General features: G+C 43.5%; 2 protein-coding genes across 2 annotated transcripts in view; both read right to left on the bottom strand.

Moving 5' to 3' along the window:
• fmn2a (formin 2a) overlaps positions 1-11,767 on the bottom strand; it is a 47,190-nt gene extending 35,423 nt beyond the window's left edge. Inside the window, exons 1-4 of the mRNA XM_076285207.1 lie at positions 10,111-11,767; positions 4,339-4,502; positions 3,222-3,242; positions 1,673-1,792 (exon numbers count right to left, since the gene is read on the bottom strand). Coding sequence (XP_076141322.1) covers positions 1,673-1,792; positions 3,222-3,242; positions 4,339-4,502; positions 10,111-11,731 — 1,926 coding nt within the window. The 5' untranslated portion in view covers positions 11,732-11,767. The remainder of the gene's footprint in view (positions 1-1,672; positions 1,793-3,221; positions 3,243-4,338; positions 4,503-10,110) is intronic.
• A 5,286-nt stretch (positions 11,768-17,053) lies between these two features.
• chrm3a (cholinergic receptor, muscarinic 3a) lies at positions 17,054-25,176 on the bottom strand. The gene is made up of 2 exons (XM_076285206.1): positions 25,103-25,176; positions 17,054-19,381 (listed from the first exon to the last, which is right to left on the bottom strand). Exons 1-2 carry the CDS (start codon positions 25,174-25,176, stop codon positions 17,506-17,508), a joined length of 1,950 nt encoding a protein of 649 aa, XP_076141321.1. The 3' UTR covers positions 17,054-17,505.
• Positions 25,177-27,577: the final 2,401 nt, after the last annotated feature.

Below are 27,577 nucleotides of genomic sequence, written 5' to 3'. Positions count from 1 at the left end.
AGAGTTAATTCTTTGTTCAATTAGAACAAGAAAACACAATCAAGCCTTACTGAGAATAGGTTTTGTTTAATAACTTCAAAAACAATATCTGTGCTTCATCCATACAGTGCAACCGGAAAGTGTTCAGACCCTTTCAAGTTTTCCACATTTTGTTATGTTTCAGACTTATCTTAAAATGGATTCAATTATTGATGATGCATGTCAGAGTGAAAACCAAGCCACGAGGTTGAGAGAATTGTCTATAGACCTGCAAGACAGGGTTGTATGAAACCATAGATCTGGGGAAATTTCGGGTTGACTGGGAGGCCAGATGTAGAAAGACTGTTGTTTGTTTCAAATCTTTTCCATTTGAAAATGATGGAGGCTACCGTGCTCTTGGGCACTTCCAATGCTGCAAAAATGTTCTTGTATCCTTCCCTTCCCTGTGTCTTCATACAACCCTGTCTCGCAGGTCTATGGACAATTCTCTCAACCTCATGGCTTGATTTTCACTCTGACATACACCATCAACTGTGAGACCTTATATAGACAGATGTGTACCACTCCCAATAATGTCCAATGAATTAATCTAGGCACAGGTAGACTCCAATAAAGTTGTAGAAGCATCTCAAGGACCATTGTTAGAAGTAGGATGCACCAGAGCTCAATTGCAAGCATCATAACAAAGGGTCTGAATACTTATGTAAATGGGATATTTCAGTCTTTTACTTTTTATAAACTTACTAAACACTCCAAACACCTGTTTTATGTGGAGTATTGGAGCATTGTGTGTAGACAAAGACAAAATGTGGAAAACTTGAAAAGGTCTGAAAACTTTCCGGTTGCGCTGTACATTCATTGATAAAGCTTTCGGGCCTTTTTTTAGCCTGGTGGCTGTCAGCCTGGCTAGCAGTCATTATGTTCATGCATTGCTTGCAAGCAGCTTTCGCAGGTGTAAGACATTTAGTAATAAGTGTTACCAAGAATTCAGACATGGCCAGAAACTTCCTCTGGGTTCACTTTCAACTTAAAGAACAAACAGTCGCAAATGAAATAAATGAGACTGTTTACAACAGCTCATAAAATACACAGGCTCATTCATCATTGAGCTTTAAAAGTAGGGGCGGCAGAATTGTTTAAAGTGTGTGAGGGGAGGCACATTTGCGCCGCAGATGGCTCGCTCTGAAGCCGTCACATGTGAGAAGCGTAGCATAATATACAGTAACATAAACAGAATGTTGGACCAGTGGGGGTTAGCACCAATGCCTTTGAAAAGGGACTATCACTGGATCACGGGATCATATAATAGCACTTGGCACAGGCAAGGGCACTTTTGATTAATGTACATGCAGCGCATACACACACACACTTTCTTTCTCCATCACTCTCTCATACACACGCACACACACACACACACACACACACACACACACACACACACACACACACACACACACACACACACACACACACACACACACACACACACACACACACACACACACACACACACACACACACACACACACACACACACACACACACACACAGCTTTAGAACATGAATAGGGTTCTTTTAGCTTGTCAGCATTGATATACAAACATGTGCTCATTGTGCTGTGTTAAGTGCACGCACGCACGCACACACACACACACACCCACACGCACACACACGCACACACGCACACCCCTACCTGCTCCACTCTGATGCTCTGGGGGCGCTGTGTGTGTCTCCTCCCCAGCGTGGCTCGCGTGGGCTGCTCCCACTGCTGGAGGTGTGGGCTGATGGGAGACCAGGTGTACAGCTGCTCCTCCTGAGGGGAGAGGGGGAGAGGAAGGAGAGGAGAGGAGAGGAGAGGAGAGGAGAGGAGAGGAGAAGAGAAGAGAAGAGAAGAGAAGAGAAGAGAAGAGAAGAGAAGAAAGGAGAAGAGGAGAGATAAGACGGGTGTGCATCATGTATACAGTATCACATTTAGCTGCAACTTATTCTATCTTATTCTATCTTCATCTTGGATTTCACTTGAAATGATGAAGGCTACCATGCTGAAGTAAGACTGCAATGGAACAAAAGACATTATTGATCCAAAGAAAGCATGTTCTGTATAACAATGGAGGACAAGAGACTGAGAAGGAGAAGTGACATGACATCACTACAGTACAGTGATGACATCTCTGTAGCCCAGACAGACACGAGGCAGTCACTCCTCAGCAGAGGCAGCTAGTTGTTCCCGGCACTCGCACGGCACATAGTCCCCATTGTGCTAAACTAAACGTGTGACTAATCAGCAGACTCCAAAAATAAACAGCCGCGTTAACAACCATGATCCTGTAGCAGAGCTGTGAAAAAGGAGGGATGTGTGTGTGGGGAGGAGGAATAAAGAGAGGGTGAGACAGAGAGGGGGATACAGAAACAGAGGGAAAAGACTCGACAGAAGTTAAACTGCTTTTCTTCTGAAGTGACAAGTGTTATTAACATATACACAATTCTCCTTTAAGGATAAAAGTAGTCTTTCTGGACAGATGTCTTTTAACTGCTCTATTTCAACTCATACAAATATAAAGGTTTTACACTGCAAAAGGCAGATCAATGAGGGGCCTGTGTAGATAGAAGTTGAAAGGCAGTTAAACTGCTCTCATCAAACGCATCATGAGTAAGCAAGATGAATGCATTCCTTTTGCATCAGTGGTGGCTGATTATATGACTATGGGGGTGTATATACAGTAGGCTAGTACACAGGCCATTATTGTTAAAAGGCTCTACACAAGAAGTCCATAGACATGATTGGTGATCATCAGATTTCAATGTCTAGTCCATGGAAGCAATTGAATGGGTTATCATGTGTGATGCAATTCAAGCAAAGGGCAGAGCAAAAGAAACAAAAAGGAGATGACCATAGGAAAAGAGGTACAATATGTGCATGCTTGTATCCAAGAGCTTGTGTGCATGCATGAGTGATCATATCCACCTTGGCTACGTGTGATGACGTGTGAGCGCTCACGTGCATTTGCACAAAGTATGCATGAGCGATAATGTCCATGTTAGCGTCTGAGCATGCGTGCATTGTGCTTGTGTGTGTGTCCCTGTATGTCTATGGGAAATGGATAGCACAGGGGGAAAGCAGACCGTCCACCGCCCCCATAAAGAGCAGTGAGAAACCCTGCTGTCATGTGCTGTGATGAGCCGCAGCACTCTGCCCTCCGCCCCGGGGCTGGAGCAGGGAGGCTCTGGCATGCTCAGCTTACCCAGAGACAGAGCGCCTTGAGCTGGACACAAGCCACAGAGAGGCAGGGCACGTGGAGCTCTTACGTAACCGTGTCAGCAGATGAGCTGTGAGAGCAGATGTGTGTGTATGTGTATGTGTGTGTGTGTGTGTGTGTGTGTGTGTGTGTCTGTTTGTGTGTGTGTCTGTTTGTGTGTGTGTGTGTCTGTTTGTGTGTAATTGTGCAGTGTCTGAATGAATAAATGAAGCAAGAATGAATATCTTTCTGTGTTTTTATTATGCAGGTTTGTGTGGGATACACACTCATCTATTCAAATACAAATGAGCTCGATCTGGCTGATGATAAGGACCTCCACTAATCAGGCTATTTTCAAATGGATCAACTTAATGAAAACCCTGGAAAATAACCAGTCACCATGGCAACTTCAACACTGACTGACAACATAATGTTTTGTAGCACAACATTTAGTCTAATTAGAAATTTTACAAATCGCTCGGAAAGAAACAGAGCAATGTCCCTCAGCATCATTTTCATAATGTGACGATCAAGCTCTCTGAGGACCGGATGAGGCGAACGCAATCAAGCATTCCTTCCGCCTCTTTCTCTCTATCTATCCATCTCCCCTCCCTCTCACTCCCTACTTATCTGATGAATATAAATCTTGTGCTGCAGTGGATTTGAGATGACACGAGATCTCTAAACACGAGTCAAACACACTTTTTCTTTTTCTCTTTCTTTCTTTCTTTCTTTCTTTCTTCCAATCTTTATCTCTCTCTCTCACCCACTGCAGCTACAGGAGAACATACAGTACAGCCATCATATGCTGCATCCTGGTGAGCGGGGAGCTGGGTGTGAGGAGGTGTTTAATGAACTGTGATGAGGAGTGGCAACCTGTGACTTTATTTAGCTCTACATGTGCATGCGCTCACTCCTCCCCTGGAGAACACCGAGGAGAAAAATAGGCAGCGCAGATAAGGATCTTTGCACAGACTATTTTCTTAGAAGCGGAGGAGACCACTGTACATCACTGTGTCACATAAATTGAGACGGGCTGAAACCGATACATCTGGTGACATGCTATAAACAACTGGATCCTCTGTGGCATGTTAGTCTACTAAGACACTGCAGTTAGTCTTACATTGAAGGTGAGCATATCTGGCATGTCCCCTTCTTGGAGCTGCTCCCTGAAGCAGTGGCTGAAAGGCTGGAGGATCCCCAGGGCCAGGAAGCGAGAGCACAGCGTCTCCACCTCCTCCGGTGGCACCTCTTGCCCCGCCAAACAACGCTCCAGCAGAGTACGACCTGAGAGGGAGAGAGAGAGAGAGAGAGAGGCCAGTCATTTTTAAAGAGGACTGTCTTTTTAAAATCAGAGTGTGCCTAATACAATGCAAAAACTGAAAATACGCCTCCCACTGTCTTGGGCTGAGAGAGCAGTGAGAGCTCCTGGTTGACTGAAGACTAATGCACCAATGCAATCATTCATCCATAACAGCATCATTACCACAGGGAAAAAGGAGCATGAGTGAGCAGTTTTAGAGCGCCTAGCCATTTAAAAACAATCACTCATCTATCAGTTCTGCACAAACTCAATATTCTCTTCAGATTCAGCGGTCTCATACGTATTGGTTCCATTGAGGCTAATTGCCAAAGACCATTTGGCAAGATCCATTAGCATGTATGATAGAATAATTATACACATATTGAACTAACCAACTAGGCTACAAAGTTTCTCATTTTTGAAAATCCATGCAACATCAAGCTGGACTAAACACATGGCACTATAATAGCCTTTGCAAAGTAAACAAGTAATAAAACAGCTGTGCCAAATAAATCTGCCATATTGCCAAGAAAATGTATTATGAGACAAGCAGTGGATTGGGATTAATATAAAGCTCTGATAATCTGAGAGATTAACATTTCTGACCACAGACCAGCCTGTCAATGTCTGACCCCAAGTGAAAGACTAAATGATTCTTTAAACATGTCTGAGTGACATATGCTATATAATTATACATAGAATATGACAGATTGGCAGACTAATTAAACTAATATCAAACGAAAATATATTTAGTCAAATACAATCATTTTGATGGTATCTTCATGTGATGGTAGTAGCCGACAGTGGTCTGTCCTATAGCTGTGATTGGGTCCGCGACTAAAACGTGGGCTAGGCAGTATCACTGTCATCATAAATCCACGTGATAGTATTATAGATGCGATGACTTTTTTATGCATGATTCATTTAACCAAATCAACTGGTGAGGCGACAGACAGTAGGCCTACCCGCCCAGTTTGGCAACACAAGAGCCCAACGAGTTTGCATAGCGTTACCACATGTCGAGACGATGCTTCGGACTGTATGTTTTCAGTAGCAACCTGCAGCACATGAAAAGTGAAGGAAAGGGTGAATCAAAGGAAAAACAGGGTGAGTGAAAAATTGTTAAGTTAGCTACCCATCCTTTCCTCAAGGCCTTAGAACACACCTGGACGGGGGAGGATTTGGCGCACAAATATTCGGCTCTAATTTAACAGGCATGTTTGACCACTAGCATGTCTACAGTAGCTAGCATCAGAATCGGGTCTGTTAGCGCGACTAATCGTTACACGTCTCTTCATAACTCTGTCGGAATATAGCGCTGCTTCAATGTTATTTTTAGACATTAAACATTCTGCAGACTTATTGAAAGCCGCCAGTCTACGTGATTGATGTGGAGAGTCCTGTACCTGAAGCTTTGAGTCGGATCAGATCTCAGAGCAAGCTTGCCAGAAGGTGTCTTTTAGCATTCAGGCGGGTAGGCCCAGGACCAGGTGGAGCCATGACTGAGGTAATTTGTTCAGGTCCACTTTGCTTCTGAGAAATACCAGCAATTCCAGCCTGACCCTGAATAGGCTACTGTTTGTTGTAGCCTACATACATAAGACCATGAAAAAAGAATGAGACCACAAAGAAACCTTGCAGCCTGTGACGTTATGGCCTATGCAGATTACACGATCTTTTACATTGACCATGTCAGACTACTCGATCATAGAAACATAAAATTTGTTTTATTAACCCTTGTAAGGTGTTCGGGTCCGTGGGACCCGTTTTCAATGTTTGCTAAAAGAAAACATATGCTATTTATTATCGCAAGTAACTCAAACTCATTGGCCATTTTCTGTGAACATAAAAAATAACAAATTTTCAATGACTGTCCCCACACACACACCTATATGAGTGTAATAATTGTAGGTGCTACAGTATGTACCTTAACTGTGTCCTCATCTTTACTGGGCCTGCTGTGTGTATGTGTGTGATGGATGTATGTGAGTGTTGTCTGTGTGCAAAAATGTTGTCTTTCTGCACCTGATATATTCCTACACAAAGTTACAAAATTGTTACATTTCAATCACTTTCACCTGTTCTGAGTAAATTCTAAGTTAAGCACCAATAATAATCCAAAATCTTGTTTCTATTGTTTCACCTTTTTTTCACCTTTAGGCCTATTGTTTCCACAAAAATCATCATAAATGTGATCTCAGGGGTAAATGGCAAATATGTTCCATAAATGATGTCTATATAATTGGTAATTGACCTAAAGTGAACATCTGTGAAGTATTTTTACATACATTGTATTGATTGAAAAGCCCAATAATGTGGTGGGTCCACCTGACCTGGGAACATTAGCTGTGTAACAAAAATATGAACACCTTACAAGGGTTAAGTTAAATTAGAAAGCCACCAACAACAAAGTAATTCTCTCTACCATTGTGTCTATACCTATATCATCATCATCTATTTCTACAGATTGTTGTATCTGCATACCTTGAGACACTCCTAGATCACCAAAGGTAAGTCATCATTCTAGCCTGCTGCCAGAGTTAGAAACCATCACTCTACTCATCCTTCTAGATCACCAAAGGTAAGTCATCATCCTAGCCTGCTGCCAGAGTTAGAAACCATTACTCTACTCATTTTAACTCAATGCAAATTTAACAACAACCTAACCCTAGATTAAGACTCCATAGACATAGGGGGGGGGGGGGAAATGGTAATAATAATTTAAAATCTTTTTACGTGTCAATTGCCAATGTGCCAATGATTACACCATCTAAGGTTGTCAACCCCTGCCATAGAGTGTTTCATTATCACTGTTGTCACAATACCTTAGCTTTGCTACCAATCAGGGTTTCCTGCAGCACGTTGCAGCTAAGGTAACCGTCTAAGCAACACACACTTGCCGCCTTAACTGCGTTGTCAAAACAAACAAACACGGCTATCCGCCGTGTTACTCTGTACTGTTTTCTCTCTTTCATTCCAAACCGTGACCAACACCAGTCTCCCTTCTTTGCAGAACGCATTAAAAAAATAATAATAAAAATCGTGCCATGAATTGGAAGTTCTTACAATCTTTAAATGCCGTAAATCCTTAAATTATGGCCAGGTTCTTTCATATTTATGAAATATTAAGTAGAGCTCTCTAATTTCATTGAGTTAAATCGAAACAATGTCTTCTAGTGCTCCTGGACTGATAGCCATATTACCCCGGCTTGTATTTGGGGGCCAGCCTTTATTTGTCTGAATCGACCACATTATTTTGATAAATAATTGTTATAAATAATTTTATGAATTACATTTTACCCCGTCTGACGGCAAACCCCACCCTACCACCTTAAGTAACACATTACACACACACAATACTGATATGATACCATGGCAAAAACCTTGGCAGGCCTTGACGACAGAACGTGGAACTTTTTTTTAACTCATAACAAATATAGCTATTATTAACATGCCATTCTTAAAGTATCAGTACTAGTAAAATAAAGTAGTTTTATCTCAGGGTGCACGATACCTTTCCAATACCTTTCTCGTATCGGTGCATTGTGCAACAGTTTGCATCAAACTATCAATATTCTCCAGCAGATCTTTTTTATTATTATTTTAACATAAGGACAAGTTCCATCAGACACTCAGTTCAGTTTTTGTTTTCGCTGCTTGTGTGGAGGTGGTCAGGTTAACATTAGGATAAGCCTCAGCTGACGGCTCCGGGTTGTAAACGGTGCCACTGGCCCCAGACTGCAGTGGGTGGGTTTGTGTTCACGTTCACCTTACACTCCCCTGCCTGGCCTGGGAGGAATGGAAACCTGCTGCATGTGACTGATGTTTTGTTGTAGCATTCCTCACTGATCCAAAGTTTTGTTTGAGTGGCTAAATGAAATAGATTAAATAGTCTTGGACATACATCCTTGCATTGTGAGTCGGTCTGAGTGCTTGCCCCAAATCCCTGTTAGTTTATAGACACATAAATTATCACATTGCACTAACAATATCATTTATGTATACAATGTATTCTGTGCATGACAAGCTCATCATGCAGGATTATTTTCCATCTGGAAAGTGTGACATTTAGGAATTAGGCATTTGTGGGACCTAATAAAAGAGATTCACCAGAGCTGCAGCAGATTTGTTTGATCAGTTCAACTGTCGTGTTCTGCGGTCAACTTGCCAAATGGTGGATCAAGAGCTTGTTGAAAATTCCCATCGGCTTTGTTTATAATGTAGACAACATGCTATCTATAATGTTGCTATAACTGTCATCTTAGTACAATTGATATGGTTACATCATGGTAGAAAAATACCTTTATTGTGGAGGTTAATCTCTGTATCAAAATCTGCCTGTGATGGTCTCTCCCGCTACCTTTCTGGATAACTTAATCAGGGCCATAATAATGTTAGAGTGGGAAAATTCAAAGAAGTACAAGTTTGGAGGTCAAACAAAATGACAGGCTTTTATAGTGGATGTGACAGCAGTGCTCTGCTTCCAGGAAGGCACAGCCTGTTAATTTTGTTACAATGGAATAATCCATTTGGATTTGTATGTGGGAAGGTTTGACCTACAATGTACAGTCCTGTATTGTTAGCATGCTCCATGGTTATTATAGAACCTTCAGTAATCATTTTTAGCTATTAAAAAACAAAAAATATTGGACAAATATATCAACAGTGATAGTCAAACAAATCTTGAGTTTCTCCTATTCCCTCTAACTCCCTCTAATTTTCTAAGAATTCTGAAAATGAGAGTCTACTAGGATAGATGCACATTTAGCTGCACTGACCAGCTAGTTGCACAACGAATAGACAAAAAGTGAACAAAAACTTATTTCAATACTAAGAATGTAAGCTAATGTTTTGAAAACTTATGAATCTAGTAATTGTCAAATCTCAGTAGAATCTAAGAAACAGTGTAAAGAAAAGCAGATAATTTTCCCCTCTTGCCTCTCTTTCCCTGTTTCCCACCCTTCTCCTCCATTCCCTCTCTCTCTGTGGTCCTCATGTGACCCCTTTTAAGGCTCCTGTGTGACCTGCTAGGGTCTGGTTTGTACATGTGTGTGGGCTGGCTCAAGCTGTGTGTGTGTGTGTGTGTGTGTGTGTGTGTGTGTGTGTGTGTGTGTGTGGGCTGGCTCAAGCTGTGTGTGTGTGTTACCGTACAGAGGCATGAGAAGAGCATGTGCATGCTGAGCGGAGGCTTCCCATAGCATAGAGGGGCAGCCATGCAGAAACCCAGACCTCTTAGCCGGCGGCCACCGAGTGGCCTGACATTCCAGCACTCATCACAGGAGCAGAAGACAGAGAGAGGGAGAGAGGGGGGAGGGGTGGTGTGGAGCAGAGAGAGAGAAGCACCTGGGGCAGGGTCACTACTCTACACGTGAGAGACCGGCTAGTGTGGCTTTCTGCAGATTAGATTAGAATCGTTTCATTATGATTCCCAAACCATTAGCCAGTCCATTCAATTCTTTCTAATGATCTTAATTAAATTCATTGTGTTTTCAATAGACGATTAACTAACCCTCATGAGCCAGTTAAGGGGTTCCTTTGATGGATGATAACCATTAGAAATACCCAATACTTCACTGAAGGCTGCAGACTTACCAGAGAAGACATCCAGAGAAAACCCCCCGCCGTACGTCTGCAGACATGAGGAGGTACGTCTGGCTCCAAGCTTCTGTTCTGGGCCCTTCTCCTGTGATGGGTCAGGTCCATCCTCTGATCCAGACCGTAGACCCGCGAGCCGCCCAGCCCAGTCTGATGGGTAGCTGATGGGTCCAGCGATGCTGCTGGACCTCTGCCTCTGGGCCCTCCATCTTTCCGCTCGGGAGCTCCCGAGCCCAAGGCCGGAGCCGGAGCAGTCCCTCCGATGGACTTGAGGGCTCGGTACAGGGGAACCCACTGGAGAGTGCGTGGGCGAGGTCAGCTGTCTGGTGGTAGTCTTCACGTACGCTGGATGGATGGTGGGGTAAGGCTTGACGATGGGGTTGGCAGGGGAGGCCCGGCGAGCCCGAGATCCCTGCGGACTCTCAGAGGCCCATTGGGTGAAGGTGATGCTGCTGCTGGTCCTCCGCTGTGGAGAGAGGAACCCCAGTTCCTCAGCACTCACACCGCCCTCCTCACTCTCATCTTTCAACACATTTAGATCCATGCTGCTCATACTCTTAGGTGAGCCGATTGAGACTCTAGTCACCTTCACCCTGGGGTCAGGCAGTTCCAAAACAGACTCCAGCCCAACAGGTAAGACCATGGAGAGATCATGATGACTGTCCAGGCCCTCCTCAAAGGAAGCGGCGAAGTCTCCTGTTTCCTCGTCCGGCGGCTCATCAGCGCTCTCGTAGGATGTGTTAGTTGTTGTGTTGGTGGTTGTATTGGTGTCGGGGAAACTGTGAGTGCTGGGTGTCTTGGTGATGGTCAGCTGGGGAACTTCAGACAAAGACACTTGGACGCTTTCTCTGAGCTGATCCAGCTCCTCTGTCTGCTGAGCTGCAGTGCTCTCACTTGCATTTAATTCTGTTTCAGTGTCATCCCTCCTCACATCCACCCTGGCCTCATCTCCCTCTGCCAGACCCTCTTCACCTCCAGGCTCCAAATCAAAGGGAAGGTCACAAAGGGCGTCTGGGATTGTGGGGTCTCGGGGCAGGTTTGTAGTGCTCTTCTCCACGTCCTTGAGCAGGTCGTCGGGGATGCCGTCGCCATGCTGTTCACGTATGGCCAGCTGGATGTCCGCAAGGAGGTCCTGATGGTCAGTGGCCGAGTGGAAGCTGTATATGTCCGTGTCGGATCCCGACCCCGAGGTCCTGCCCTCCTCAACCTCCACAGTCGACTGCCTTCTGCCCAGCGTCGGCTGTCCATGCTCAGGCTCACTGTCGGTCAGCCCCCCCAGCTCATCACCAGAGAGACTAGCGTCAGCAGCTTTAATCCCCGAGCCGTCGAGAAGAGACGCCTGGGAGGCTCCACCATCCAGGATGCTCTCCCTGGAAGCCCCTTTCGCCCGAGACAGACCTTTCTTGAGGTTGGAGAAGACTGAGGTCTTCGTGGACTCCGCTTTGGGTTTCTTCTTGGCGGATTCTCCCAGTTTGCTGGATTTGCTCTGGGACTTCTTGCTGTGGAAGCCTCCCTTCCTGGATCCATCCTGCTCCCCATCCTCAACCCTGACCCCGTTGCCTGTCCCCTCTGCCTCTGTGGCGACTGCCTTCTTCTGCTTGGCCTCCTGGTTCCCCATATTTTTCAGCAGCCAGACTCCCTTTGCGATCAGGCCATGCTGGGGGAGCGCGTGCAGCTCTGGCTTTAGCGGTGGCTGAGGATGCTGTGGGAGTGGAATCTGTGCTGCGCTGCTCCCGATGGCTCGCTCTAATCCTCTCCCCTCGCTCGCGCTTGCTCGCTCTGGTGTTGACTGGAGCTGCTGTGACGCTGCTGCCGTTGCCGCCTCTGCCTCTGACGCTGCAGCGGAGAGCCTGGCATGCGCCCTCTCCCTCCCTCTCTCTCCCCCACGCTCCCTCTCCCTCGCTTGCCCATCTGCTCGCTCTGTCGAGTCGCATGACGGGCTGCTCGCTGAGCGGCGCAGCCGAGCATGCTCTATGGCATGCTTCTTCTGCGAAGTCTGCTGATGACCCTGCTGTTTTAATGTGAGTTGTTGTTGTTGTTGCTGTCGCTGTAGCTGTCTCCGGATGAGGTTGGTTAAGCTGCTCTTTCTCCTCTCTGTGTGCCTGAAGGGAGTGGTGATAAAGCTCTCCCTGAGCACAGGAAGCTGGGTTTCGATGGTCTGGATTGTCTGCATCCTATCACATTACTATACTTGCTACGCATGTATCAATGTATCTGGAATCAACGAGAGAGATGGAGCAGTATTTACTTAACAGTGAACATACACAGACATAGTAAAAATAAGTAAGTCAAAGTACAAAGTGAAGTACTGATGTAAAATCCCTATCAAATTTAAGAATCTTAACAGCAGTACCTCCCTGGGATATTTCTGCCTAAATAAATAGTTTTCTTTTTTTGCAGCTGATAGGAATACATCTGCATTCTGTACACCTAACATATTTGTCTAAAATATAAAAAAATATGAAATTGCTGAAAGTATTGTGAAGATAAATGCTCATCCACATCCCATTTATAATATCACATGCTGTTGGGATTTTAAATCCACCATCATAGATTATTATAGTACTTGTGAAGGGGGAGGGGGATTCAGGGTAGAATATAATCTTCCTCAATCCAATCTGGGGAGCTAAAAATAGCCCTGGTGTTTCCCTCTGTTAGCTTGTGTATGATACTGAGGAGGCCTTACATCATGAGAGGGATAATGTCAAAGTGAATTAACATGTAAATCAATCTAATGGTCAAATCAATCAACTTAGAAACCAGACCCAAACACTTCCATGCAATTCAACAAACATTCCAGAAAAGGCTGCATATCAAGTTGCATCATGAAAATGGATTCTCGGAGGTGCTCTCATGAATCATTTAGCCAACAGGATGTGGCCCTCAGCAGATCCCTGACAACGCACTGAGTCTATGCTTCTTCAGCAGGATTTATGAAACGTATAACAGAGATATAGGTGCACTCTCATCTTTTCATGCCTTACAATAAACAACTACTTGCATTTATATAGTGCTTTATCAAGGCCCCCAAAGTGCTTTACAGTGAAGGGAGAACCTCACTAATGACCAACAGAGAATTCATCATCACCAGTTAGCACCATCACTATAGTAACATGTATTTGCCTCCAATAATGGGGTTTTTACTTTGACTACATACTGCATACTACTTTTCAGTTATAATTGGAATATTTTAGAAGTTATGAAAACTAATTACGTTGAGGTAGTATGACGAATGTAATAAAGACTGAAACAAATGAAAAACAATGTAAGTTAAATGACAAAGCGGTCTTTTCATCTTGATTTACAATATTAAGCATATCCCATAGAAGAAAACAGACAGCAAAAATAGAGATTGAAAGAGTGAAAGCAGATTTACTTACCACTGTGGTCTCCGTAGATTGTGAGGAGGACAAATGACTGTTTGTGATCAATGCTGGGCTGCTCCTCTTCCTCAGTCACATGAAGATGGGAGTGTATCATCACATGCCGTCTTCCCATTTTACCCTTTAGCTGTCTTTTTACAGACACCCCCACCAGAGGCGGACAGAGTACACAGCTTCATTACTTGAGTAGAAGTACAGATACCCTTTGCTAAAATTTTACTCAAGTACTAGTAAAAGTACAACAGTCAGATGTCTACTTAAGTAAAAGTACTGAAGTACTTGATTTTAAAAGTACTTGAGTATCAAGAGTACAAGAGTAGCCTACATTTTTTAAATATTGCATTACTACTGCCACAGTGCTTACATTTATGTACAGAAACGTCCTACATGGAGTTAGGAAAAATCTTAATGTTAATACCTAAATCTGACCATGGAGTTGACTTTGGCGGAAAGCTGAAGGTGATTGCTGATAGGCTGTCCCAATCAGTGGCGCCTGCACAATCCAATCACGGTTGAGAGGGAAACAACAAATTGAGGGTTTCCAAGATTTTTCTTTTTTCCTTTTTTTTAGAAAAAGTAACGGGTACTCACGGTTATGGATAGAAATGTAGTGGAGTAAAGAGTACAATATTTGCCTCTCAAATGTACTTGAATAAAGTCATGAGTACTCCGCAAAAATGATACTCGAGTAAAGTACAGATCCCTCTAAATTGTACTCAAATACTGTACTCAAGTAAATGTACTGTACTCCGTTACTGTCCGGCTCTGACCCCCCCCCCCCACACACACACACACATACACACACACATTGAGATGTACAATGGTGCTACATACAAACATATGAGCTGGAGAAATCCATTAGTGACTCCTACAGAGGTATGCACATCCATCATTGGAGCATAAGATATATAACTCATATTGTACTCAATACTGAATATTAGTGAACCCTATACCCACCGTATAATACTACATGTCCCATGAGTCTATCCTCTTTTATCTGCTTCCTGTAATCAGTCTCTGTAATCCGACAATGTTTCTATTCCAACAAGAACCTCAGTAATTTTTAGAAAAATAATTGAATAGTATTTTTTTTTCTAAAATGTTGAGCTTACTTCAGACAGTACATTTATATTTATCAGGGATGCTGTACTCTGTCTTGACAACATCAGGTATCCTCCTCAAAGACATACACATTTAATTCAATGTTCAATTCAGCTTATTGCAATTTGTACCTACGCCAATGATTTAGTGTGCAAATCAAGTCAATTTATCATCATCATGATCATTCAGTGTTGTTGCTTCTTTTCGCTAAACATGCAATTAAATGGAAAGCTGAACACTGCACAGTGTTATTTAAGAATTGCATTCAGTGAGTCTCTTCTGACTTTGGGGGGGTGTTGGAGGTTAATGTGTTCCATAGTTGAGCAATTCCATGTCTACTGCAGTATTGGGATCACACACAGCTGGATAGACCGTAACTATGTTTTGGCCTTTATATTTTTTTTCTATATGGCTGTGACCTGAACCATAAAAAAGTGAATGAGCATGCTTTCAGCAATTTTTGTACCTGCATCAGAATATATACAGAACTTTCATTAAATTGGAATAGCATCAGTGAATACTACAGAAACCGATTTAGCATGATAAACCCAAGTGATGCTTCATTTACAGTACATAATATAACTCTACTTTTAAAGTAACACTATGTAGGAGTCATACTGGATACCCATTTAGTGCTCAGGGAGTAAAACCTGAGGAAGAGGGTGATGCTCCTACCTGCCACAATGCTACATACATGGCATGTTGCATGTGCACCAGCAATGTCAGAACAAATGAGTTTGAAGTCATTATTTTAAGATAAAAAAAAACATTGTGTTGCTTTAAAGACAGAGTCATCACATTAAAACTGTGACATTTATTTTCAAAAAGGAAAGACTGCTGGATAGAAATGCTTAGCATTGGAACTGCATTTCAGTACACTTCACAAACTGTCACAAAATGATATTCTGTAAACATTCAGAAATATTTGTTGATAAATGCACATCAGTCCCATAATAAACATGAATTGGACCACACATCAACAACATAAACCAGTTATATTCCATGTCTTAACAGGTGTTGGATCAGTCTGGTCTTTCGCTGTCTGAAAAGTTAATTGCTTGTGGAGCCACTGAGTGGACAATGAAACGATAAGAAATGAAGTATCTACATTTGTAATCAATCAATGAAAACTATTGGTTGAATCAAGTAATAAAGTCACCATGGGCAAAACACATGTACACTGTACTCAAATACTGAACACTTTGGTATGAATTTGCTGCCTCTGTACAATGTAATTCACATTCACAAGAGCTGTTGACTTCGATTCTAAGGCATTCACTCTTCCACTAAGTAAGGCTGAATCAAATGTCTCAAAATGACTAAGGCATGGACTACTTAATTTCCCAAGTCTTTTCCTCTTGCCTCAGTGACGACTGTGAAACCATGAAAATGGCATACTGAAATGCAGGGAAATTTCTGCTCAGCAGAGGGCACTGTTACTCTTCAGAAACACTGGTTTGATTAGTTGAATAGTACCGAGATATTCCTTTGTCAATCGAACCAAGCTAAATTAATTCTACTTTGGGTGGGTATCAAGATGCATTTTGGAATGATATATAGATACATATATAATTAACTATGCAATGTCATCTAGGGTTAATGTAGATGGCATGCACTATCCAAGAAAATGAACTAATGTCATCTAGGGTTAATGTAGATGGCATGCACTATCCATTTAACTGGTCCTTGTCAAAATAATGCACATTGCAGAAAATACGTGCCATGGGAGTTTTTCAGAGCAGTTATTAGATTTCTCACAGGCTGGCAAGATCTATAATTACATTCTACACAATTACCCCCCGCCCCCCCCCCCCCAGTTTTTTTTTAATTCAATAATTATATGGTGTGCTTTAAAGCATGTTAAATAAAAACATAAAAATAATGTCTTGGGTGTCCATTTTTGAATATGGTGGGATTTTGTCAAGGCAGCTAGCTACAAGTACCTTTCTAATAAAATATTTAATATAATGTTTGGCTGACGTGTGGCATAAATTTGATTGAATATGTCCAATAATAAAACATTGCAAGGTCATCAATATTATGTTTAAAACACTTAGTTCCCAAACAAGGGAGTACACTTCATAGTCAATGTATAATCTATCCAAGTTATCAAATACAAATCACCCAAAATGTACAAATACCAGCAATATCAACACAAATTTCTGATACATAAACAGTCACTGAAAATACTTGACGTATTTGCCTCAAACCATGTAAACAGCTAAACACAGAGAACACCAGAGCAGCTTGTACAATCAGAGTACAGTCAAAATTCAAAGATTTGTCCAAACCAACAGAAATACATAAACTGCTCTAACATGGCTTGAGATGCACAGAACATTATATTTACCCATCAAATGTTTAAGTATTTTTTAAATCTGTCCACAAAGACTGATAGTGACAATTCACAATGTTCCTTGTAGTTTTCCCTAAAACAAAACTTTAAACGTATGAGCCTAAAAAGAGTTTGTGACTTTTATGTTCAGTGGTATTAATGTCTAGCCTTCGGATCAGTAAATCTACTTCGACTCAAACCAATATTTTATGAGCTTGACGTTAAAAGCAACACCTCCAGGAGACTTGGCTGAAAATTTGATGAAACAAAAATAATCCCCATCAAAGTGAAATCTGGTAATCCTTTCAGGTAGAGACAGCAAGCAGATTTTCCTCTACAATGTCAAAAGCCCTTTCTTGTTCTCTTGGTATTTCCGTTAAGCAACAGTACAGTGAAGTAGTTCCTGGCCTCAAAGTTACACGACAAAGGAGAACAGGTCACAGAGTCCAAAAATATTTTTTCCGTTCATCCATTAAGGCCACAGCCTCAAACTCGCAAATATACAGTATGTTAATCCACATTCAGCCTAATCCTGCAGAGCAGCTGTTGTATGTATGTTCAGAGTTAACAAGTCTATGCGGAGTCCCTGGGTAACCTTCTGTGGAATCTGACGGTCTGTTTCTGCTGTAGTGGCTGTTTTCCTTCTCGCCTTCGCTTATCCCAGCGACACATCAGGATCATTTTAAAGGTGGTGCGGAAGGTCTTGTTGCAGAGGGCGTAGCACATGGGGTTAATGGTGCTGTTTACATAGCACAGCCAGTAGCCTATGTCCCACAGGGATGGTGGAATGCATTCTTTATAGAAGGTGTTCACCAAAACCATGATATTGTAGGGTGTCCATGTGACTATGAAGGCCAACAAAATGGCGCTCAGTGTCTGCGCTGCTTTCTTTTCCTTTACCAGAGACATGCGCTTGCGCTTAGTGATCTGAGTACGTGCTCGCACGGCAAAGCGTCGTGCCAGAGCTGCCTCTTTAAAAGAGATGGGCACAGAGGGTGATTTGGTGGTGCTGGTGTTGGCTGTGGCAGTGGGATCTGAGTCTGCGGATGAAGACTGTATGGCAGGCATAGACTGGACTTTGCCCATCTTGGTGGAGAAGCTCTGGAAGCTGTTGCTGTCCCTGCCGCTGCCGTTGTTGACTGACTGAGAGACGCTGTCCATCTCTGTGGCATCTTCTTCTCCAATCCGAAGTGGATCTTCCTCTGACGCCTCGTCAAAGTCCTCACAGGAGGTGACCTGTGAGTTGACAGCGGCCCTCATGCCTGGCAAGTTCAGCACAATGGAGAAGATGGCACGTGTAGCGGGCACACTGCTGTCGTCCTCGTCAGACGAGCCCGAGTGGTCGGCGGAGATCCCAGCGTCGTTGTTGTTCCAGCTATCGCTGCTGCTGTGGTCCTGCTCGCCCTCGCCTCGGCCTCTGGCCCAGCGGCCAGGCCTCCACGACCAGCAGTGGAAGCGCCCAGAGAGTCCCAGCATGGAGCCGCGTCTCTGCATCGGCCGGCTCAGTTCAAAGCTGCTGCAACTCCTGGCGCTCCCCCCGGTGGAGTGGAGGTGGAAGTGCGACCTCTCGCTGCCACACCTCCCCCCTGAACCCTGGAGCCCAGCCAGCTCCCGGGATCGATTCTCTGTCTCTTTATAAATCCTCCAGTACAGAATGCTCATGATTGTCACTGGCAGGTAGAAAGCCGCCATGGCAGTGCAGAAGGTTATAATCGGTTCTGTCAGGAACTGTATGTAGCACTTATCTGCAGGAACTGTCCGTTCCCCAACAAAGTACTGCCAGAACAGTATGGCAGGGGCCCAGAGTACCAGGGACACTAACCAAGCCAGAGCAATCATAATAGCTGCTCGTTTGGTGGTTCTCTTGGCCCGGTAAGTCAGTGGCCTGGTGATGGAAAAGTAGCGGTCAAAGCTTATGACCAGTAGGTTCATGACAGACGCGTTGCTGGCCACGTAGTCAATGGCCAGCCACAAGTCACATGCCCAGTTCCCCATGACCCAGTGGCCCATGACGATGTAGGTGGTGTACAAATTCATCGATATCACCCCAATGATGAGGTCTGCAAAAGCCAGGCTCAGCAGGAAGTAGTTGTTCACAGTCTTGAGCTGACGGTTGACCTTAAAGGACACAAGGACGAGGATGTTTCCGATGATGGTGATTAGAGAGAGCAGGCCAGTGAAGAACACGATGAGAATGACCTGCCAGATGGTGTGACCCCCAAGAGGGTCATACTGCTGGCCCGGCGCTTTGCTACTGTTCCCATTCCCCAGTGCCAGGGCAGTCAGGTTGGGAAATGAGTGCAGGAGAGCGGAGGAGATATTGCCATCTCTACCGGGGACCTCGGTCCAGGAGCTGATCTCGGAGTAAATGGCTGCTTCGGCTACACTTGGGGCAAGGTACAAGCCAGGGTCTGTACTGTTGGCATTCATCATGAGATCCTGGCATATTCTGAAACAAAGCAGAGAGAAGAGCTCTGAGAAATGAAATGCAGCTTGGACTTCTGTCCATTAGATATAGCTGCTGACACAGCTTCTGTAGTTTGCTTTGTGTACAGCAAGATGGTCAATAAGTGTGATCAAACTTTTTTTTACCACTATAGTTTTCAAAAGTCTAATTTAGTTAGTGCTCTCTGAAGGCATTGTATGCAAAAATAAAGATATGTTCCAGTTGTCATAAGGGCAATGTAAAATAGTGTTTTAATAAAATATTTAATGCAAAATCATGCACAGTATACTAAGTATTTCTATATTCACACATTTGACATGAAGATATCAGACAGGAACACATCACAGGATTTTAACGAAAATTAAACAAAACAAAATTAAACGAAAAGGCTTTGAAATATCCCTGTATAATCCAAAATAACAATACGATTCAAGACTGACAAGCCGACAAGAGTATCCCGGAATGCATGCATATGCGTATGCGCACCTCATTAAGATTCAGCAGTGGTGGCCACTATATTGGAGGATGTCCTCCTTGGCATCCATTCACAGACCCTGTGTTAATCTTATTGATAGAGGCAGAGAATAGAATGCGCCTGGCTTCAGTCCAAGGACAGAGGAACATCTTGTCTTTTAAAAATTATACCTCCCTCTCCAGAAGAAAAATATATAAGCTCGCACAAATAACACATATATTCATGTCCACACACACACACACACACAGAGAGAGAGAGAGAGAGAGAGAGAGGAAGAGCACATACAGTAGTATATTCATATTTACAGAGACCTTCAAGACAATTTAGACAATGAACTACTGTATAACCCAACTCGACACAAAACCATAAACCTTGAGTCAAACTCGCAGCAACTTTTGACCAAATGTTTCAGGCTCTCACCTCAAGGGGCTCACTAAGAACAGAGAGACAAAGGTGAAGAGTTGAGAACAGATGAGGGGAGAGGTGTAGACAAGGGGAGAAGGAAGGGAGGGTTGGCAGGATGCTGAGAAGGGAGCTCTTCTATTTTTCAGAAACCAATTTCCAGGTATCAACTTGATTTTGAGTGCAGGGTTATATTCTAACTATCCTGGCTATGATAGACATTACCTGTCATACAGATTTACACACACACACACACACACACACACACACACACACACCTACTGATGCATTGTAGGGTCTGCTGTCTGACTGCATGGGTTTTCTAAGCATGGCGGTGATTTGAAATGGTGCATGTTTATAATACTTACACCGAATTACAACCAATTTTGGTATTACAGTCATATCACAAATGTGTCATTATTAAAGAGCACACCTAACCTTTTAGTTTTAGTGCAAATAGCTGTGCAAAGGTTTATCAAGAATCTTGCCTTGGCCTCATTTTGTGATAATCTGTAAACATAGGTTAGTAGTGTCAAACAGATCCATAACTTCATATAGTAAGAGGGATCAAATGCACTGGTGGCCTGAGTATTGGGCACTTCAAACAACTGCTGTGTGACTGTGCATTGAGGGGTTGGATGGCTGAGTGATTAAATGATTCATTGATTGCATAAAGAAGGTGTATTTGACATGTCAATGGATTTACCTCTTTCTGTCACTGAGGGATTTTGACTGAGCTGAGCTTTCGATCGGACAAACGGTCCTGTAGCTGAACTGTACACATTAGCTGCATCAATGACTCCTCAAAGTCTGCAGTCATGGTAATGTACCATCCAAGATTGATGTGTGCGTGTTTGTGCGCGTGTGTGTATGTGTGTGCACACTTTAGTGTGCATGTGGGGAACTGCACCAGTGATGACCCCATCATCAATAACACCACCTGTCCTTTGTAACATACTCCCTCTGGGAGTGCACAAAGAACACACACACACACACTTATAGACACAGTTGCACTGCAGTGTACACGCTTGTAAATTTAGACTTTGGTGTACAATAAATACAAAACAGAAAACAACTTATTTGTTAGGTCATTTAATATTTAAATGCTAAAGCACAAATGGGAAACAAAGAGGACTGTGATAACAGGCTGTGAAGCTCGTCTCTCGTGGTCCTGCTCCCTCTGAGGCATTGCTAGATCTATGTACTGGTCCCCAGGGAGGCACTTAAATGTCACTGTGCACATTTTCTCCCTTCCTCTGGAGAGAAAAGAGATCATCTCCATTCACCAGTGCACACCCACACACAATAACATGCCTCCAAGGGTCAGTGAGTGAGACCAGAGAATGTCATGATTTAAATGCCACACATACACACACACACACACACACACACACACACATATGCACCCACACGCTCGCTTACACACACTGTCACCTATGCGTGCACAAAAACACGCACAAGCAATCAATTCCGTTAATGACAATTTCATTAATCACCTCACTAATGTGGAATGAGATGCAGAGTTTGATCTTTAGTGCCTTTATAGCACATTTTGTCAATATCTTCCAACATGGTTAATAAAATAGATAGTGATTGAATTATGGTTTAAGTAGCTATGAGCAGAGTAACTAAGCCAAGGTAATATAAAGATCCCCAGATCTTGGGAAATAAATCAAAAGACAATCTATGAAGGTAATCGATTTCCAACTGAAGAGAAAGCTGAGGAGTAGAATAATTGATGAGTGGACCGGTGAAAGGAACGGCTCCTCTGCTTGTTTTAATGCTGACTGCAGCTGACACGGACTCTGCCCTACTTTCATTCTTCCCTATTCTCTCTTTCTCTTTCCCTCTCTGCCTTTCTTGTACAAGTCTCTGGCTTCCTTGTTTTTAATCTCTCTGTGTCCCCCGCTTCCTCCATGGCTGTCCCTGTCCTCCTGCAGTGACACCAGCAATAGTCTTTCCCTTTGTGTTCCACTGGCATATCCAGTGTTTAATACCAGTGGAATATATTTGGGGAGAGCGATCAATACTCATTTTCTGGATCCCGACACAGTCTGCGCGCTGACATTTCAGGCGTTTGTCACAGCCAGGTGATAAGACACCTGATCAAGGAGTCAGCAGCATCTCCAATCTCCAAGCTCCCTTCCTTATGGTCCAGCTAAGTTTCTTCTCAGGTGCCTCCAGGAAAACATAAGCAGCAAAAAGAGAAAGCATAGTCCTTTACTCCCGCCACGAATAGGGAGCCTCTGGAATGACAAACCCATGTCAGACATGTCTTCCTCTTCATTAGCTGCACAATCACTGAATTGATTCCTTTCTTTCCCACCTATTTTCCGGAAAAAACATTTTACACAAACTCGTTACCTTCCTACTGTAATGACAACACTAAGGGAAAGTGGAGGAAGTGATACTAGAGTGGTCGATACACAGAGAGCTGCATGAGCAGCAGCAGCAGTAGTAAGTGCATGTGAACAGGCCTTCTTGCCCCAGCCTGTGGAATCATTGATCCTGTGTTTTATATCAACTCTATGTAAGCAATACTGTAATGCAAGCCCGCGGACTTTAAGCCTTCCAAGAGATGGCCAGGACACATTCCCTTCGTGCAAGGGCAACCTAAGTCCCCCACCACTGACTCACGGCTAATGCTCCTTGTTTGGAATTTGGAGGCCGTCCATCTCAGTTGGCCACGGCAGAAGGAAGCTTTGCTCGGCATAGTGTGCTGCTCTCTCACAACAACAAAAACACGTTCGAGACATCTCACACTATTTTCTCTCCAGAGCGCTTCGACATCTGCTGGAGGCTGTGCTATTTTCAAAGTACACAACCATTAGGTGTATCTGATCATAGTGTTTGTTTTCAAAAAGTTCAAAAATGAGTTCAGGTGTTTTTTCACCTGGTGTAAACTGTGATACTCTAACTCTGCATTCTGCTGTTGAGTTAGCAGAACTACAGGGGAGCTTGTCTTTATATTTGAGGGGGAGCAGCTAAGCCTGCTGATGCTGTCAGCAGAGAAGCTGGGCTGGGTCTTGCCATACCTTGATTCCAGGAGACTGTAGACTGTGATTTCTGTGCTTAACCCTTCTTCATCTGCTGTTATTGCAGCAGGCATTGCGAGGCTGCATGTCTTTATTGGGGCTGCTTTGTGAGTGATTGAGTATATTACCCTCTCACCAGAACCACGTCTCTGAGGAATGCTTACATTGGCACCGTCTTCTGTAAACAGGAACTTTCAAATGCCCCTGTTTCCAACCGAGATGAATTAGCGGTGCTTGGAAATCATTATAAATGAGGCTGTTGTTTTTTTTCCAACAGTAGCTATTGTGGCTGTGTGGTGTACAAATTCAAGGTCAACATTGGTCTCCTTATAACAGATCTAGGAGAAAATGACAAGGTTATGAATGGTATAAGCATTTTTATCAGTTTAAACATGACAGGCAATTAAAAGCTCACACACACACACACACACACAAATGAACTCTCTGACGACGACTAATATTATTTACTGTGTGTGTGTGTGTTGTGGGGGTTATGGGAGGCGGAGTGGGAGGGTATATGAGTGTGGGAGTGTGCATGATTACACAAACAGGTCTCAAGTTTCATTCCTGACCAACCAGAAGGATCATGGGATTTAACATTTCCTGTAGACAGAGGTCATATCCTGTAGGATGGCCTGCAGCCTGGTTGAGTGTGGAGACTACATCAGAACTGACCTGAATGACCAGCTGCTGTATTCACTCTGCATGCACTCTCCAAGTCCTGTCACTGTGTCCCTCTGAGCACCTGAAAATATCCCCGACGGCATTTAATATAATGCATTATGCATTGGCGCATATTAAAATGCAGAGATATCCCAAACATTCTGTAAAATCTACTTTGATGGACTATTTCCAACCAATTCAACTTCAATTGGCTACAGAAAGCCCTTACATTGCAAAAATACATCAATACATGTCTCTACCTTCTTATATCCTCTCACTAAAAGAGTATTTCTACCTAAAAAATTAAAGAGTGTGCAAGTGTTTGAAAGACAACATTTGTGCAAGTTTGCTTAACATAAGCAAAGAAAACTCTGCAAGCTCAGTTTCACTTTCACACCGATGTCTCCCTTATCGTCTCAGCTTACACAATCTAGCAGCAGCACCACTCCTCCTCCTCCCCCTGCTCCCTCCTTCTCTCTGCCCCACTCCATCCTCCCTCTGCAGTTCCTACTGCTGCTGAACTTCATGATACTGAATTCTACACAGGCCTTAAAAGGCAGTGTGTGTGCGCCCTGGTCTACAGAGTAGACACCTCCGCGAGATGAAACGCACACTGGTTCCAGTGTAAACAGTCCGCAGAGAATGGAATCTTTTTTTTAAAAGCGAGTGGGGTTATTGGGAGAGGCCACACGTCTGCCTCCTTCTCGGCCCGCAGCGTGTGTGATTCATGCGATTCGCACAGCTGTGTGTATTTCGCTGGGGCTCTGAGGAGGAAAAGTGGCGTGTGCGTGAGTGCGTCTGTGAATGGGAGTAAGTGTGGTCGTCTGGATTTGTGAGTTCGACAGCATGGAGGAGACTGTTTGTGTATGGAGATGTGTGTAGGGATGTGGGTGTGTACACTTACATTGTTCAGCGCACGCTCCCTCACTAATGCTGACATACTGTGTTTACATGAACGCACAAGAGACTGAGTGAGTGAAATAGTATTTGCATGTGAGAAATTGAGAGTAATACCATGTGTAGAGTGTGTGTGTGTGTGTGTGTGTGGGGTGGGGGGGGGGTTGCACACACAGATGAAGATGACGGTGGGACCTTCACGGCTCATTCACGGCTCATTCACGGCTCCACTTCACTGGCCTTACAGCACACCGCAGCTCTCGGTTACAGTCCCGAGTGGATCCGTAAATAAACCAGTCTCCCATCATCAGCAGCGATCCAACCATGCCACACCTGCCAGCAAATAGACCTGATGCACACTGCACATATCAGGTCGAAAACATAAACTTCGCGCCTCCTTAAAAAGGCCCATAGAACCTTGTCAGTGACTGTGACAGTAGCTTCCTACAGTACATTGTGCTTTACTGGAGCAGGTACTCTCCCAGCTCCCAATCCATACCATGCTGAATAAGCATCCCCCTCTGAGACCCTGTGCTGTGTATGCTGACCGAGGCTCCTGACACGAGAGGAGAAGAGCTTTGATACACACACTACACGCACCAGTGAAAGCGTCCATCACCTAGAGAAAGTCACACACATATTTATGTGTGTGTGTGTTTGTGTGCACATGCCCATTTATGCCTACGAATGCAGAATGCTGTTCTGCTTCTTGTATCCTGAGAATCTGTTCCATGGTCATTGATTTCTACAGTGCAGCTGTACATAACAATTGGAAGAAATACATTTCTGTGTGTGTGACCATGGCCACATAGCATTAACTTTTAATACTGTCTTATGGATCCTGGGATTTGTGTTTGTTTTCTTTCATCCCATTCTTTTTTGACAACTAAATAATGGGATTTATTTTTGTTTTTTTTAAGTTCTAATGTTTTCGCAGTGACTAGGTGTGTGTGTGTGTGTGTGTGTGTGTGTGTGTGTGTGTGTGTGTGTGTGTAAAAGAATTGTGTGGACATTTGAATGCCTTTGTGGTTGTTTTTTCCTTTAAATTCATTGAGGGAAAATGCAATACAAAAACACTGCCAGACAGACCTGTGCAACCATTCAAAACTACCAAAGTTAGCCCTAGACATAATACCCTTAGGAGAAACACTCTCTTTAATGTTAATCTTTTTCAAATTGGCATCCTTGTGTGAAATTGAATTTGTAAAGTCAAATTCCATTCAAGGAGTTCAAACACACACACACACACACACACACACACACACACACACTCACAACACACAAACAACAAGCCCCATAGTGGGTACTGTAGGGAGTCCATGATCTAGTATAAATTATAATTGATACATGACCACTATGCCTGCGGTCAAGTAGCACAGTGAGGGTTTCACTGCCTTCGACTGCATATATCACAGTCTGTTCGCTGCCTAATGAGCCTCGAATACTAATGGCGACGGGCTCTGATCGATGAGCCGAGGTAACATATCAGCTCCGAGCAGCGTGCTGCTGCAGGGAACATGTTTAGAACAATACACCATCAAATCCCAACACAGGGAACACTCCTGCCTGCCGCATCTGGCTTCTCTACAGATACTTGGCAAACACGTCAAACCTGCATCACCTCACAGGAGACTTCTGACGAGTGAAGGAGAAAAGAAGTTGGTGAAGGTTTATTGTAGTTAGTGATGGCTGCTTTGCATATACAGACAAATGTGTATACATAGCATGCAATGAGTCAGTACTGATTTGCATGTTTGTGGGTTTAAACTTTAAGGGCCCTATTTTCGCGATCAGGAATGGAAGGTCAGAGGCGCAAAGTTTATAGACATTAAAGGTGTGGCCAGTCCACATTCACTAATTTAATGGCTTGATTTCTTCGAACGTTGGGCGCAAAAGGGTTGATCTTATGTTTCTTAATCAGTTATGGGTGTTTTGGACATAAAATGCTTTAAACCAATGAGAATGACATCTGTCAATCCCTTTAACAGATTCTCAGGCCTATTTAGGCTGGGACTAGTAGTCAATAGGGAGGGCAGTAGGTGACAGTATGTTCTCAACACACGTTTGACTTGTTTATGGTCAATTATTGTTAAAGCCGGCTACACTTATTATTATATTGTTAATTTTTTGAGTATCATGTCATTTTGTTTCATTTATTGAAAGTATTTTTTTTCTTTTTTCTTTCTTTTGTTAATTTTTATTACCATCTTTATTGCCAAGCATTGGCCTTAATTTGGGGGAAAAATAAAAATCCCATCTTCCAACTAGCTCGCACTACTTCATCTTTCCTCAACGCATAGCCTGAAAAAAGCAACACTTGACTTAACCCAATAATTTTCGAATGACTGAATAAAAATCCTAAGGATATTTATCCTGCAGAGGAGTTGCTGCTTATATCTCGTGACAGTGCGTCTTCAGCTGTGCTTTATATGCGTCTTACGACCAGGGTTTTTTTGGTCAGTGGCGTAATGGTTTTTAGAGAGTGTAAGATAGCGATTTTTGGATCATGTACCAGACCACACCTTATGTCGTGAATTGCCACACCCCTGGACGCAAGGTTTAGTAAAAGTGGAGCACATGGTGAAAAATTCCTCACTTTATTGAGTGTAAGATAAGAATAAGCCTTGTGTCGCACTTTGCGCCACCTTGCGCCAGGTGCACAATACATTTAAGCTTTAGCATAATATTTATAGGTAGACACACGTGCACTGCATGTAAATGCAGGTG

This window comes from Alosa pseudoharengus, unplaced genomic scaffold (genome assembly GCF_046254945.1).
Source record: "Alosa pseudoharengus isolate Yale_2024_CS ecotype anadromous, Long Island Sound unplaced genomic scaffold, YU_APseudo_1.1 YU_APseudo_1.1_scf_15, whole genome shotgun sequence".
Taxonomy (NCBI): Eukaryota; Metazoa; Chordata; class Actinopteri; order Clupeiformes; family Clupeidae; genus Alosa; species Alosa pseudoharengus.
Note: the sequence above shows the minus strand (reverse complement) of the source record. Positions and strands in the feature narration are given on the sequence as shown.